The sequence below is a fragment of the Eumetopias jubatus genome, unplaced genomic scaffold (assembly GCF_037043125.1).
Source record: "Eumetopias jubatus isolate StellerSeaLion01/CBP00866 unplaced genomic scaffold, mEumJub1_p1.0 scaffold_16, whole genome shotgun sequence".
Lineage (NCBI taxonomy): Eukaryota > Metazoa > Chordata > Mammalia > Carnivora > Otariidae > Eumetopias > Eumetopias jubatus.
Window position 1 is genome coordinate 65,093,237 of NW_028274822.1, and position 17,000 is coordinate 65,110,236.

The window sequence follows — 17,000 nt, forward strand, 5'->3', positions numbered from 1 at the left end:
AAGAGCTGAAGCTGTAAAAGTCTTAGAAGATAACATAGGAGCAAATCTTAGTGACCTTGAGTTAAGCAGAACCTTTGCAGATACAACATCAAAAGCATAAGCAACAAAAGAAAAATATATAAAAGCAAAATTAAAATCTTTTGTGCTATAAATGATACCATCAAGAAAGTGAAAAAATAACCTGCCATTTGGAGAAAATATATCAAGATCATATATCTGATAAGGGACTTGTATCCAGAATATATATATGAAGAATCTTTCAACTCAATAATAAAAAAGGCAAATAATCCAGTTTACAAATAGATAAATGATTTGAACAGATATTTCTCCAGAAAGCTATCTACATGGCCAATAACACATGAAAAGATTTTCAACATCATTAGTCATTGTGGAAATATAAATGTTTTTAAAGATTTTTATTTATTTATTTGACAGAGAGAGCACACAATCAGGGAGCGGCAAGCAGAGGGAGAGAAGCCGACTCCCCACTGAGTAAGGAGCCCAATGAGGGGCTCAATCCCAGGACCCTGGGATCATGACCTGAGCCGAAGGCAGACGCTTAACCATCTGAGCCACCCAGGCGCCCCGTAGAAATATAAATTGAAAACACAATGTGAGAGGTGGCTGGCTGGCTCAGTCAGTAGAGCGTGCCACTCTTGATCTCAAGGTCATGAGTTCAAACCCCACATTGGACATAGAGCTTACTTAAAAAACAAACAAAACAGAAAATCCCCCACAAAATGTGGTGTCACTTCACACCTACTAGGATGGCTATAATCAAAAAGATCACCAGTAACAAATGTTGCCAAGGATGTAGAGAAATTGGAACCCTCATACATTGCTGGTGGGAATGTAAAACACACAGCTATGATGGAAAATAGCAATTCCTCAAAAAGTTAAATGTGGAGTTACCATGTGACCTAGGAATTCCACTCCTAGTTATATACCCAAGAGAAATGTAAATCCACATCCACATAAAATATTATATGCAGGACATCAGCAGGACTGGTGAAGTAACGACCTTTGAAAATCTGCTCTTCCATAAAAGCAGTGCTGGCAGAAATTCTCAAAATCAGCTTTTTCAGAGTTCTGGAAATTAACCACAGGCTTACAAAAATCCAAAGAACTTTTATTTAAGAAAATTTGCTACATCTCAGAATAGCAAGCTTGGTGACATTTTAACTTGTGCTATTCCCATCCCCCCTGTACAGTGTTCTGATGGCCTTGAGAACCAACATCTCCACCAGTTGGTGAAATACAGCAACCTTACAACCTCTAAAGGAAGCAAGAATGGTCCCCCAAAAGCACCTTTCCCAGATAAATGTCATTATATGACCTGTCTAGTAGTTTTTTGGAAATCTCCATTCACAGACCTTATCTTTTATTTGACTTGACTCACTCTTGGTCAGTGCAAATGGCCTTATCTCCTGGGACACTTGTGATATACCATCAGCAGCAATTGTTTAATATCACAGCTGCCTGTGGGGATGTTAATAGTTGAGGCAAATAAGAAGGCAGCTAAAAAAAATTAAGAAAAGCTGTGGAATGAGATGTTCATAGGGGGCTTTCAAAAGTTTCAGCATATTCTTGGGAATCTAGAAGACCAGGTACATGCACAGAGCTGTGCATCTGTCCAAGAAAGAATTGACAAGGCCATAAGCCCTGTCTGATCTTGAGGCTCTGTACAAGCAGGGTGTGAAGGCTGAAGGCCAATGTAGTATTGTAAACCGCCTGCCAGAGTATTGAAGTCATGTCTCAACACACATACACTCTCTCAGCAAAGGCAGAGACTCAAGGCATTTAAGGAATCTCTTTCAAATTATTAACTGGCCACTAAGCTCAGTAGAGACCTCAGTGACTACATATGACAAAGAATACAGACTGCAGAATTAGTTCAGGAGATTTGTTAAACTACAATAAGCCCAGGAAGGGGAGGAGTATCTGATTTCCAGAGTTGTCACTTTATGTTATTTAAAATTTCTAGCTTTCAACAACAGCAAAAATGAAAGATGCGAAGAAACAAAGTATAGCCCATACTCAGAGGGGGAAAAAGTAGTAAAGTTTTGAGGAAGCCCAGACATTGGAGTTACTTTCAAAAAGATTGTAGTCAGCTATTTTAAATATTTTCAAAGAACTAATGGAAAGCATGCCCAAAAAACTAAAGGAAAGTATGAGAATATTGTCTTTCCACATAAACCATAACAATAAAGAACCAGGAGGTATTAAAAAAAAAAAAAAAAAACCTATGGGATGCCTGGCTGGCTCAGTTGGTAGAGCATACAACTCTTGGCCTCAGGGTTGTGAATTCAAGCCCCATGTTGGGCACAGGGCCTACTTAAAAAAAAAAAAACAACAACAAACTCATAGATTTGTGGAATGCAATCAAGTGGGCTAATACACATACTGGAAGTCCCACAAGAAGGAGAGAAAGGGGAAGAAAGAATATTTGAAGAAATAATGGCCCCAAACATAGCAAGTTTGATGAAAACCATTAATCTACATAACCAGGAACCTCAAAGAGATCCAATCTGCCCCACATTGGCAGAATATTAAAAAAAAAAAAACCATAATCCAACTATATATGCTGTCTACTGGAGACACACTTTAAAGGTAGAGTGGGTTGAAAAAAGGATGGAAAAGATATACCATGCAAATTGTACCCAAAAGAGCCAGATTGGCTCTCTTAATATCAGATAAAATAGACTTTAGATAAAAATTGTTACTGGGGCACCTGGGTGGCTCGGTAAGTTAAGTGTCTGCCTTTGGCTCAGGTCATAATATCAGGGTCCTGGGATCAAGCCCCACATCAGGCTCTCTACTCAGTAGCAAGTCTGCTTCTTCCTCTCCCTCTCCCTCTGTGATCTCTCTGGCTCTCACTCTCTCTCAAATAAATAAATAAAATCTTTAAAAAAAAGATAAAAATTGTTACTGAAAACTTACATACAATGTTCATAGCAATATTATATATTTTATTTTTTTTTAAGTTTTACTTTTTTTTTAGAGAGGGAGCAGGGAGGAGCAGAGGAAGAGAGAGAAAGTTAAGTAGGCTCCATGCCCAGTGCAGAGCCCAGTGCTGGGCTAGGTCTGGCAACCCTGAGATCATGACCTGAACCGACATCAAGAGTTGGATGCTTAACTGACTGAGCCACCTAGGCACCCATTAAAGTTTGTTTTTTTTTAAGATTTATTTATTTATATTAGAGTACTAGTGAGGGAGGTGCAGAAGGAGAGGGAGACAGTCTTAAGTAGTTCTGCACTGAGTGCGGACCCCAACAGAGAACTCGATCCCACAACCCTGAGATCATGATGTGAGCCAAAATTGAGAGTGGGACATGTAACTGAAACTGAGCCACCCAGGTGCACCCCCCCCTTAAGTTTTAATTTAAATTCCAGTTAGTTAACATACAGTGTAATATTAGTTTCAAGTATACAGCATAGTGATTCAACACTTTCAGTACAACACCTGGTACTCATCACAAGTGCACTCCTTAATTTAATTTGCATCACCTATTTAACCCATTTCCCCCACCCACCCACCCACCTCCCCTCTGGTAACCATCAGTTATAACATTATTTACTTTAGCCAAAGGGTGGAAACAATCCAAATGTCCATCAGCTGATAAATGCATAAATAAAATGTACATCCATACAGTTGAATATTTATTTGACAATAAAAATAAATGAAGTACAGTTGACCCTTGACCAACATGGGTTTCAACTGCATGGGTTTACTTATACACAAATTTTTTTCAGTAAATACAGCATAGTACTGTAAATATATTTTCTCAACATTTTCTTTTTTCTAGCTTTATTGTTAAGAATGCAGTGTATAATGTAACACAAAATATGTGTTATTTGACTATATGTTATTGCTAAGGTTTCTGGTCAACAGTAAGCTATTAGTAGTTAAGTTTTTGGAGAATCAGAAGTTATACTGGATTTGATTGTGTCAGGGGTCCATGACCCTAACCCTCACATTGCTCAAGAGTCATCTCTACTGATATATGCTATATACCATGACCATGCTTAATCTTGGAAATATTAAGCTAAGTGAAACATGTCAGCACACACACAAAAAAACACATACTGTATGATTCCATTTTTATGAGACATTCAGAATCTACAGAGATAGAAAATGGATAAGTAGTTGCTTTGACTGGGGGTGGAGCGTGGGAGGTAGGAATGGGGATTGGCTGCTAATGAGGTTTCTGTTAAGGGATGAAAGTGTCTTGAAAGTACATTGTGGTGATGGTTGTACAATCCTACGAATAAACTAAAAAACATTGGATGGTATATTTCAAATGAGTGAATTATGTGGTAAGTGAAATATATCTCAATAAAGTTGTTAAAAATACCTTTAGGAATCATGGTCATTTATAAGGAAATCATCGTGTTTGAAAAATATTTTAAAAGAAAAGATTATAAATCACAGTGTTACTTATTTGTGCTTTACTGACAAAAATAAAAACCAACAAATAAAAAAATTCAAGCTAAAAACTGTTTTTACTCTCACTATACTTCTGACACCAAAGGTGTTGGCTTTTCTACACCAAACAGTTCTCTGATTCTCTGTGGACACCAACTGGATGTCCAAGAATTAGTGCAGACCCCACAAGTTAAGGGTTCAATCCCACAAGACTGCCCCCATGCCTTCAGATGCCAGTCTCAAGTCCCAGGCCACCGGCACCTCTGACCAACAAGCTATAAATCAGAGGTTCCCACAACCCCCTTATCCGGTTTGTTAATTTGCTAGAATGGCTCCTATAACCCAGGAAGGCACTTTACTTACTATTACTGGTTGATTAAAAAGAATACAGCTTAGGAACAGCCAAATGGAAGAGACGCATAAGGCAAGGCAGGGAGGAAAGGGGTATGCATGGAGGGGTATAGGCCCTCCACCCTCCCAGCACCTTGATGATAGGAGTTCTCTGAACTCTCTAATTCAGGGGTTTCTATGTAGATTTTCATTGCCCATTGGTGATTAGCTCTGTCTCCAGCCCCCATTCCCTTTCCTAGAGGTCAGAATGTGGTGGGACTGAAAGTTCCAAACTGGAAGCTATCTAAGGCCCCCCGTAAGCTTTTGTGTCATGGTGATGCACCTCTCACTCATATCACTTAGGAAATTTCAAGGGTTTTAGGAGTTCTTTGCCAGGAACAAGGGACAAAGACTGAATATATATTTCTTATTGTATCATACTATCAAACAAGTATTCAGCAATAACAACAAAAACCCATGGGGATAAGGATAGACATGTAGACCAATGGAATAGAACTGAGAGTCCAGGAATAAACCATACATCTGTGGCCAATTGATTTTTTTAAAGATTTTATTTATTTATTTAGAGAGAAAGACAGCATGAGCAGGAGGGGCAGAGAGAGAGAAATAGAATCTCAAGCAGACACTATGCCGATGCGGAGCTCAATCCCAGGACCCTGAGATCATGACCTGAGCTAAAACCGAGAGTCAGACACTTAACCAACTGTGCCACCCAGGCGCCCCTGGCCAATTGAGTTTTAATAATTATGGCAGGACCAATCAATGGGGAAAGACTATTCTTTTCAACAAATGGTGCTGGCACACCAGGATATTCAAATGCAGAAGAATGGATTCCTACCTTGTACCATATATAAAAATTAACTCAGGGCTCCTGGGTGACTCGGTTGAGCGTCCAACTCTTGATTTTGGCTCAGGTCATGATCTCTGGGTCATGAGATTGAGCTGGGCCTGGAGCCTGTTTAAGATTCTCTCTCTCTCTCTCTCTGCCCATCCTCCAGCTCTCAGTCTCTCTCTCAAAATAAATAAATCCTTAAAAATTAACTCAAAATAGATCAAAGACGTAAAAATATAAGAGGAAAAATTGTAAAACCTTTAGAAGAAGACGTGAGGAATATTCATGACTTTGTATTTGGCTATGGATTTTTAGATATAATACCCAAAGCATGAGCAACTAAAGAAAAAATAGGTAAATTGGACTTTTTAAAATTAAAAACATTTGTGAATCAAAAGACATGGTCAAGAAAGTGAAGACAAGACTTACAGAATGGAAGTGTTTGTAAATCACGTATCTGAGAAGAGTCTAGTATCTAGAGTATATAGAGAACACTTATAACAACAAAAAGATGGCCCAATTAGAAAATGGGCAAAAGGCTTGAACAGACATTTATCCAGAGATATACAAATAGCCAACAAGCACATGAAAAGGTGTTCAACATCATTAGTCACTGGGGAATTGCAAATCAAAACCACAATGAGGTACCACCCATTGAGATGGTTGTAATTTTTTTTAATGGGAAGTAATGAGTATTGGCAAGGGTGCAGAGTTATTGGAATCCTTGTATGTCAGTGGGAATGTAAAATGGTTCAGCTCCTGTGGAAAACAGATTGATGATTCCTCAAAAAAAAATTAACATAAAGTTACCATTTGACCTAGCAATTCCACATCTAGGCATGTATCCAAGAAAAATTATGAAAATACACCCATACAAAAACTTGTGCACAAATATTCATAGCAGCATTATTTGTAATAGCTAAAAGATGAAAACAACCCAAATGTTCACCACTGAATGAATGGATAAACAAAATGTGATTTATACATAAAATGGAATATCACTCAGGCTTAAAAAAGAATGAAGTACTGAAACAGGCTACAACATGATAAACCTGGAAAACCTCACTGAGTGAAACAAGTCAGACACAAAAGGCCACATATTTTGATTCCATTTATATGAAATATTTAGGTAAATCTGTAGAGACAAAGACTGGTGGTTGCCAGGGGCTGGGGGGCAGGGAGATGGGGACTAACTTTTAATAGGCACAGGGATTTTTTTAGATGATGAAAATGTTTTGAAACTACACAGAGGTGATAGATGCACAACACTGTGAATATTCTAAATGCCACTGAATTGAATCCTTTAAAATGGGTAGTTTTAGGTTATGTGAATGTCATCTCAACAAAAAGGAGATAGGAGAACATGGAGGGTGGATTTTGGCCCACAGGCCAGAGTTTGCAACCTCCTGTCTAAGCGTTTGCAAATGTTTCCTGTCTAAGGGTTTGCAAATGTTTCCGCTTAGAAACAGCTTTTCCTTTTCACCTTGTGACCTACTCCAGCTTACCTGTCACCAGGAAACCTTTCCTGGCCCACCAGACTGAGTGAACTGAGTCACAGCATCTTACTCTATCCTGGGCCATAACACTTAGCACCCTCTTGCTTTCTTGCCAGAAACCCTTATCGTGTGTCCTTAAGGGTCTGGGTCACATTCACTTTCCTTATCCTTAGTCCCTTGCATGGTGCCTGGCACAGAAGGAAGCATTTTTGCATTGAGTCTTTGTCAGCTACAGTCCTCAATATGCCCTTTCCCAAAGCACACAATACTCAGCACCCCTGCGAGGTGGACTTTACCAGGCAGGAGCCTTAAAGCTCAGAAGCAGATCCCTGGCCCAAGGCTACACATGTAGCCTCTGGGTGGGTCCATGAGGACAGGCAGTGCGGGAGTCCAGGTCTCAGTCTTGATCTCAGGTGTTCTCTATGCTCCACCTCTTCTTGGCTTTAGTCTTCTCTAGCATTGGGACTCAAAGGTACTCTCTCTGTATTGTCTCCAGTCTTCCCATCCTCACCTGGGAGGGAATGTCTTGTCCTGTCCTTACTCTTATTTAAAAATTTTCTTGTTCATTCTTCTGTTAGAGTGCACACATTTGTCTACCAGTTGCTTCCCTATTTCTCCCTCCTTCCAGCCCTTGGCAACCACCGGTCTACTCTTGTCTCTCTGGATTTCCCTATTCTGGATATTTCATATGTGACCTCTGTGAATGGCTTCTTTCACTTCACATGTTTTCAAGGTTCATCCGTGTTGTAGCATGAATTGGTACTTTGCATAGTACTTCAGCATAAGTCTCTGCAGTAGAAAAGTACAAAGGACAATTTCCTTAAAAAGAAAAATATTGAAGCCTTTGTTTCCCTTTTTAAGGAGTGGGGGTAGGTGGCAGATACACTGAGGATCTGAATTTACCCACAGAGACTGCATCGGGGCTCATTCGGCTGGGGTGGCGATTTGATTGTTAAATTCTAGGAACTTGAGCTGTGATGCTGTCATGTCTCATTTAGTTGTAAACGTCTCTTTACTTAGCTTTTTGAGCATTTGACATCGGATACAAATATATTGAAATTCTTTGCTAGAAAATGTAAGTTCTAAGTTTTATAAAAGATAGTAGCCTTATTGGGGTTTATTAAATATAATTTTTGCTATTTATAAATTTCAGAAAACCCAATTATCAAAATTAGCCCATAATCTCTTCCTCCTGATTAAACTACTCTTTTAACACTTTAGAGTTTTTCTTCCCAAGGCTTACTTTATATGAATACTTATGTGTATGCATAGAATGTATGTATATATAGATTTACATATACAAACATTGAATGTACACTTACACATATACACAGACATACGTATAAACGCATACCTATGTGTATACACACATTTTACGTTTAACAGTTTGGGACCATCTATCTTACTGTTTTGTAGTCTTATTTTTTCCCCTGGTGTTTGCAGCCATCTTTCCACATCAAATTTAGAGTTATATCGTGTCGTTAATATCTAATAGGCTTGTTTTTTATTAGAGAAACTATATCAACGTATGAAACTTTCATTTTAGAAACATTTATTTTAACAATTTATATCCTCTCTTTTCTCTCTTTCATTGCAAAATGTCTTGTCTTAGCAAAACCGTGTAGTTGGGGCAATGCAGCTCTACTCTGTGGACAGGAAGGTTTCACAACCCATAGAAGGCCATGCTGCTGCTTTTGCAGAGTTCAAGAGTGAGGGGAATACCAAGCCTGCCACTCTTTTCTGCTTTGCTGTACGTAGTCCCGCAGGGGGCAAGGTAAGCTCTCCACTTTGTCTTCTCCCTCAGAAAAGTGTCCTGAGTCAGTGTTAGGAGTCTGTACAAGTGTAAATTGGTAGCTACTTAGCCAACATTTCAAAACCAGTTTATAATTGGGAGTGGGCAACGACCTGCAGGTGCTTCATGTAAATGAAGGCCCTTAACAGTATTTAGAACAACTCACCTATTGTCATGTTGGTGGTTTCACTGCCAGTCTTTGTAAAATCAGTAACGTGAGGTCAGCTACCAATTAATTGGTCCCTTTGCCCTAAAAATCCTGGTTGAGAGGCTGTTGAGCATGGGCTAGGCACACATGGTTTCTGCTTTCACACAGCAGTCTCATGGAGGCAACAGCTGTGAAAGAACCAGTGCATGCTATCCTAACCTAAGGCGTGAGTCCTGTGTGGTTCTGGCCAGGTGGTGGGGTTGGGGTGGGACCCCAGGGGAGCTGCAGAGAGGAGGCCTTGCTCTGGGAGCAGGTTGAGTTTTATTAGGCTCGAGCACATGGCTAGCATCTGTTTGGCAGGGCTGCGATGGGCAGAGACGTGAGGTATAAGAGTTCAGGATGTTGGGGAGACCTGCGGTTCCAGGGTTGCATCACTCACCTGAAGAGTGGCCTCAAAACATGGTCCTTATCTTAGTATACTCTTGTCAGAAATACTTCATGAAATCATTATTTTGAGTTCGTCACTAGCCCTGAAGTGTTCCCCAAAGAAGAACACTAAATCAGTATGTGGTCCCAAACTTCCTCATCTTAAATATTCTTAATTGGATACTTTGGTCTCCTGTGTAATATACATCATGCCCTCCTTAGTTGAGAACCAGTAGAAAAATAGGAGTCAGGCAAAAATATCAGCCTGCACAAAGAGCTTGCTCTACCCTATCACTTTAGACTGAGGCTTTCCGCCTTGTCACAGACAGAGCTGGGCAGCCACAGGCATCCTTGCAAGGGCAGAACCTGTCCCACCGAGCTCCCTGTGAAGAAGAGCACATCAGAACAAGCCCCCTGTAAGACAGGTGTGCCCACTTATCTCCTGGACTCAGCCGTGAGGCAGGCAGGTCCCCTCAGGGCAGAGCTGTGGCTAGGAATGGTCTTCCATGGCGGGGACCCCCACAGCAGCCTTCCCAAGAGCCGCCTCGTTTTGTGGTTGAATCTCACTTCCCCTACCACAGTGGCAGGTGTGTCCCTTCAGTAGTTTTCTCAGCCTGTGCACCTTGCAATCCAGCCCAGCTGCACTTATGGGAATGGCTCGGTAGTCTCCTCATGTAGATCTGAGTTTTGTCTGGACTCCAGTTCCTTGTTCCTTTCTCACAGGCAGGTACTGCTTGTCCATAGTTGCGCCCTTCTCCCACCACCTCCCAAAGAAGCCTGGCTTCCTTACCCATGCCCCCACTTCTGTTGACAGTGCCAACATCCTTCCCAACTCCAAAGCAAGAAACCGCGGCTCTTGAGCTCCATTCTGTTCTGTTGCCACTGTCCGTCCTCTAGCAAGTCTCATATCTTTGGCAGATGAGGCTCTTGTTATTCATATTTGGGTTAGAGAATAGTCATTTATTAGATCCTCAGACCCACCCCACCCCTCAAAAAGAATTTTCCCGAACTACCATTTCTCTTAAAGTGCCTGTATGCTAGGAGTTTTAGTCTCCCTGCATCTTAACTTGCAGTGGCCCCTGCTCGCTTGTTACATCAGCCCTCCCCTTCTAGCCCATCTCTCTGCTTACCTCAAGCCTCTTTGGTGTTTCCCCCTCCTCTCTGCCAGGCCAGATCCAAACTATTGTCTAAGTGTACAATCGTCAGTTTCTTCTGCTGGACACCCCCCCTCCAACCCTTGTTTTGTGTCTCTGATTCACCCCTACTTGTGATTTTTTCCAGGCTTGTTTTAGCTTTGGTACATTTTCATTGGATGAGTGGAACTTGAAGGTGTTCTGATAAAAGCAGGGATGGAGGCCCTTATCCACTCTCATTCTTCCTGATTCTCCAAAGATTCCTATGTACCTCACCCCCCCAAGCATAACCTTGAGAAACTCTCAGGCCTTTGGCACAATCTACTGTCTTGTGAGTTTGGCATTCAGTTACAAGATCTTGTCTGCTAACAGATTTGTTAGCCTGAGCCATGTCCAGGAGAGCCCCCTGTTTCATGGGCTTCTACACTAAAGCCCAGAGGGGGGAGAAGTGACTCGGCCAACATGCTGGAACTAAATATTGCTCAGGTTTCTGGTGTTGGTTTTTCCTGTGTCCTTGATGGTGGGCAGCAGGTTAGTGAATAGCATGAGCACTCCAACCAAGAGACTATCTTGTTTTGTGTGAATGTAAGTTTTATCATTAGCCCTACAAAGCATGGGCTGTGGCTCTGCTTACCACTGGGCATTGGTTAGCATCAGTCTGCCACCAATATGTTTACTTGGATTGACTTATATCTCTTCTCTAGTTGCACATAATTGAAGTCGGACAGCCTGCAGCAGGAAACCAGCCTTTTGTAAAGAAAGCTGTGGATGTGTTTTTTCCTCCAGAGGCTCAGACAGATTTCCCAGTGGCTATGCAGGTATGAATGTGCTGCCCACTACATGAGTTAGAACAAATATGGACCTGGCGGGGGGAGGGGAACAGCAGGTAGCAGGTTCCTGTGCTTCAGAAGATGCCTGAATAGATAGAACATGGAGAAGAAAACGTCGATGCTCATATTCTAGCTCATGGTATCTTAACATTCTCTGGAAAGGAGCATTCTTTTATACAAACAGGTACTTTGTCCAACTCACATACCAAAGTCCCAGGCCTTCTCCTTTTTATTATAAAGGAGATGTTCACTGTAGTACAGAAATATAAAGAAGAAAACAGTCTCTGTAGCTGAACCAATTAGATGTAAAATACATCAAAGATCTCACTACTTGTCATATTTAAAAAGTTAGGTACACTTTCTGAACAAAATTGGGATCATATTATATTTGTAAGATCATAAATCTACTCTCCCTTTTTGCTCTTTTGCTCAGTACATCATAGGCATTTGGTATGACATAAGGTATGACATTCTTTTTTAATATTTTGAGAAGTAAACATTTATTTTTAGGGATGTACCATAGTTGTAGGATGGCTTAGCTATTTGCTTTTTTCTGTTCTCAAATATCTGACAATACTTGATGATTTATTTTCTAATTTTTTTTAAATGGTAATTTTTTAAGCTTGATTTCTAGAAATAGGTATGTGATCAAATGCATTTTTTTCCACAAAGTGAAATTGGCCTTTTTTCTGTCTTAGAGAAATACATGTTGCCCATAAATGTCCAATGGTATCAATAAACATAACAATAGAATTAAATAGCAACTGAAATCCTACCCCACTGATAATTGTGACTGCCCCTTTGGAAGTATCTTCGTATGCATGCATTTATGAAGATATATACAAATAGAGTCTTTTCTTTTAAGATTTTATTTATTTGTCAGAGAGAGAGCGAGAACAAGCAGGGGGGAACAACAGGCAGAGGGAGAAGCAGGCTCCCCACTGAGCAAGGAGCCTGATGCAGGACTCGATTCCAGGACCCTGGAACCATGATCTGAGCAAAGGCAGACACTTAACCAACTGAGCCACTCAGGCGTCCCTACAAATAGAGTCTTATGAAATGGCTTGGCACTGGCCTTCAGCTTTATGACCTTCTCTGTGTTGTAGACCGTCCCATACCAATTAAATGTATATAATGTTTTAATGTCTGTATCATCTGTTCTGTGGATATCTCTAACTCATTTAGACAATCCCCCATTGGGTATTTATGTTTATAGTAAATATTTCTAGGAGCATTTTTGTCCAATGCTCAGTCCAAGGATAAACTACAAGTGAAACTACTGGGTTAGGGGCATGTGCATGACCACCCTGGACTGTGTCCAGTGATGTTCATGCCCTTCCTGTGATTATTGTCAAGATGGGATGGGTCCACTCATACACATCTTGTTAATTGCCTCTTCCTGATCTTGGCATTTTTTTTCTCTTGGGGTCTTTATCTTGTAAGAACTCTGTGTAGTTTTCAGATACTAAGTGCCTGGCGTGTTTCAAATAAATACTTTTCCCTAGTCATAGCAAAAGTTTATTTGTGGTGTGTTCCACCTTGTGGAAGATTTGCATTTTTGTGTGGCTTTAGTATCGTGTTTTGAAAAGAATTCTATACCCCAAGGTGATAAAAATATTCACCCATATTTCTTTTACTTCATTTTATTTACTTTTTATGTAAAAATCTTTGACCCATCTGGAATTTACTTTGATCTAAAGAATAAGATGAAGAGCCAGTTCTTTTTTTTTAAGATTTTATTATTTATTTATTTATTTTTTAAAGATTTTATTTACTGAGAGAGAATGAGAGGCACAGAGCACGAGAGGGAAGAGGGTCAGAGGGAGAACAGACTCCCTGCTTAGCAGGGAGCCCGATGTGGGACTCGATCCCAGGACTCCAGGATCATGACCTGAGCCGAAGGCAGTTGCTTAACCAACTGAGCCACCCAGGCGCTCCTATTTATTTATTTATTTGACAGAAGAGGGAGCGGCAGGCAGAGGGAGAGGGAGAAGCAGACTCCCCGCAGAGCAGGGGGAGCCCGATGTGGGACTCGATCCCAGGACCCTGGGATCATGACCTGAACTGAAAGCAGATGCTTAACCGACTGAGCCACTCAGGCGCCCAAAGAGCCAGTTCTTTACACTCATCCCGCATCCCCATATAGCTAGCCGGTTATATCAGCATTTTATACTGGTTAAAGTCTCTTTTCCACTGATATGAAATATCTACTCATTCATGTTAAATTCTTATATATGTTTGATTCTATTTCAGGGTTCTCAGTTAAATTCTGTTTGTTTCTGTTTCTTCCTATGCTGGTACTCACTTTTTTTTTTTTAAGATTTTATTCATTTATTTGAGAGAGAGAAAGTGAGAGAGAGCACACAAGAGGGGGGAGGGTCAGAGGGAGAAGCAGACTCCCCGCTGAGCAGGGAGCCCGCCGGGGACTCTGGGATCATGACCTAAGCCAAAGGCAGCCGCTTAACCAACTGAGCCACCCAGGTGCCCCTATTTTTTACTATCATATTTTTAAAATTACTACAGGTTTGACTCAGTTGGAAGAGTATGTGACTCTTGATCTTGGGGTTCTGAGTTCGAGTCCCACTTGGGGTGTAGAGATTACTAAAATAAATAAACTTGTTAAAAAATAAAGTTACTATAGGTTTTACAATTTTTTTAAGTTTATCCAGAACTTTCTCCTTATTTTATGAGGTCACTGCTTTTTCTAAAGGGATTTGGTAAGGAAGTGGGGGAGAGGATAGTTAGACCTGAAAGACAAATGGAATAGCCTTATTTATTGGACCTTTATTTGAGAGGAGTCAGGGAAAATATCGGCTTTAAAACTAGTTCTGGGGCGGGGCGCGGAGCAAGATGGCGGAGGAGAAGGAGACCTAGATTTCATCTGGTCTCAGGAATTCAGCTGAATAGGGATCAAACCATTCTGAACACCTACGAACTCAACAGGAGATCGAAGAGGAGAGTAGCAACAACTCTCTGAACAGAGAAGCGACCACTTACTGGAAGGTAGGACATGCGGAGAAGTGAATCCGGAGAAGTGAATTCGGGAGGATAGACGGCGGGGGAGGGGACCTCCGTCGGCCGCTTCTGGCAAGTGATAGAGCCACAGAGCACAAAATCAGAACTTTTAGAAGTCGGCTGCGCGGAGGGACGTCGCTGCAGTGGCTAAGCGGGGGGCGGAATCCTCCCGGGACAGTGTGGTCTCAGGACCCTCGGGGTCACAGAAAGACCGGGGGTGCCTGAGTGCGGCAGAGCTCCCAGGTATCGGAGCGGGGAAGCCGGCTGCAGAGACGGAGCAGAGTCGCGGGCTCTGAGCTCGGGGTTGCCATAAACTGTGATCCGCGGCCCAGTCGGGCCACTTCTCCTCCCAACAAGCGGCAGAGCCGGGGAGACTCCCCTTCCTCCCCCGGGAGGAGCGGCGCCGAAGCGCACCGCAGGGATCTGCTGGGTTTGGAGACTCCACACGGGGTCGGGTGCCAGAGATACAAACGCTGGGTCACAGGCCGGGTGAGCACAGAGTACGGCCGGAGACCAGGGAGACGGGAGTGACTCCTTTTCTCTGGGGGCACACTGAGGAGCAGGTCCCCGAGTTCTCAGCTCCTCCGGGTGGAGATTGGGAGGCCGCCATTTTCGCCCTGGTCCTCTAGAGCTGTACAGAGAGCTTGCAGGGAACAAAAGCTCCTGAGAGCAAACCCGAGCAGCTTGCTTAGCCCGGACCGACAAGGGCGGGACAATTCCGCCTCCGGCAAAGACATTTGGAAACCAGGGCAACAGGCCCCTCCCCCAGAAGATCAGCACGAACAGCCAGCAAGCCAAGACCAAGTTTACCGATCAAGGAGAACGGAAGAACTCCAGTGCTAGGGGAATACTGCACATAGAATTCATGGCTTTTTTTTACCATGATTCATTAGTTCATCAAAGTTAATTTTTTAACTGTTTTTTTTTTTTAATTTTTCTTTTTCCCTTTTTCAACCAACATCTTATCAATCCCTTTTTTAAAAAAAAAAACATTTTTTATTTTTCATTTTTAGAGTCATATATTATCCCTTCATAGTAGTTACCCTTATTTTTGACATATATATATAAGTTGTTCTCTCTTTAAAATTTTGAGATACAGTTTTTTCTAACAGCTCAAAATATACCCTAAATCACTAGTGTATGGCTTTGTTCTAGTCTCCTGTCTGATCACATTCTCTCCCTTTTTTCTTTTTCTTTTTTTTAAATCTTATTTCTTTTTTCAAACAACTTATCTTATCAATTCCTTTTATAAAATCTTTTATAATTTTCATCTTTACAGTCATCTTCCATCCCTTCATTGTATCAACCCTTATTTTCTACATATATGTCTTTCTTCCTTTAAAATTTTAGGAGGCACTTTTTTCTAACAGACCAAAATACGCCCAAAATCTAGTGTGTGGCACTGATCTATGCACTAGCCTGCTCGTATTTGATCATATTCTGCTTTTTTTGTATTGTTCTGTTTTTGTTTTTATCTTTTTTTTCTCTTTCTTTTTTTTCTTTCCCTTTCTTTTCCCCTGGTTTCAGGTTTTTTCTGATTTGTATACAGTATATTTGCTGGGGACGTTGTTAACCTGTTAGCATTTTGTTCTCTCATTCATCCATTCTCATCTGGACAAAATGACAAGATGAAAAAAATCACCTCAGCAAAAAGAACAAGAGGTAGTACCATCAGCCAGGGACCTACTCAATACGGACATTAGTACAATGTCGGACCTAGAGTTCAGAATCATGACTTTAAAGATACGAGCTGGGCTTGAAAAAAGTGTGGAAGTTATTAGAGAAACCCTTTCTGGAGAAATAGAAGAACTAAAATCTAACCAAGTCGAAATCAAAAAGGGTATTGATGAGGTGCAATCAAAAATGGGGGCACTCACTGCGAGGATAAATGAGGCAGAAGAGAGAATCAGCGATATAGAAGACCAAATGATGGAAAATAAAGAGGCTGAGAAAAAGAGAGAGAAACAACTACAGGATCACGAGGGCAGAATTCGAGAGATAAGTGATACGATAAGACGAAACAACATTAGAATAATTGGGATCCCAGAAGAAGAAGAGAGAGAGAGAGGGGCAGAAGGTATATTGGAGCAAATTATAGCAGAGAACTTCCCTAATGTGAGGAAGGAAACAGGCATTAAAATCCAGGAGGCACAGAGAACCCCTCTCAAAATCAATAATAATAGGTCAACACCCTGACATCTAATAGTAAAACTTACGAGTCTCAGAGACAAAGAGAAAATCCTGAAAGCAGCTCAGGAGAAGAGATATGTAACCTACAATGGTAGAAATATTAGACTGGCAACAGACCTATCCACAGAGACCTGGCAGGCCAGAAAGGACTGGCATGATATCTTCAGAGCACTAAACGAGAAAAATATGCAGCCAAGAATACTATATCCAGCTAGGCTGTCATTGAAAATAGAAGGAGAGATAAAAAGCTTCCAGGACAAACAAAAACGAAAGGAATTTGGAAACACGAAACCAGCCCTCCAAGAAATATTGAAAGGGGTCCTCTAAGCAAAGAGAGAGCCTAAAAGCAGCATAGGTCAGA

General features: G+C 41.3%; 1 protein-coding gene across 1 annotated transcript in view; it reads left to right on the plus strand.

The window, feature by feature from the left end:
• CLTCL1 (clathrin heavy chain like 1) overlaps nt 1-17,000 on the plus strand; it is a 102,055-nt gene that overhangs the window by 27,401 nt on the left and 57,654 nt on the right. The window contains exons 6-7 of the mRNA XM_088019399.1: nt 8,718-8,879; nt 11,309-11,422. Of these exons, the coding sequence (XP_087875525.1) occupies nt 8,718-8,879; nt 11,309-11,422 (276 nt within the window). The remainder of the gene's footprint in view (nt 1-8,717; nt 8,880-11,308; nt 11,423-17,000) is intronic.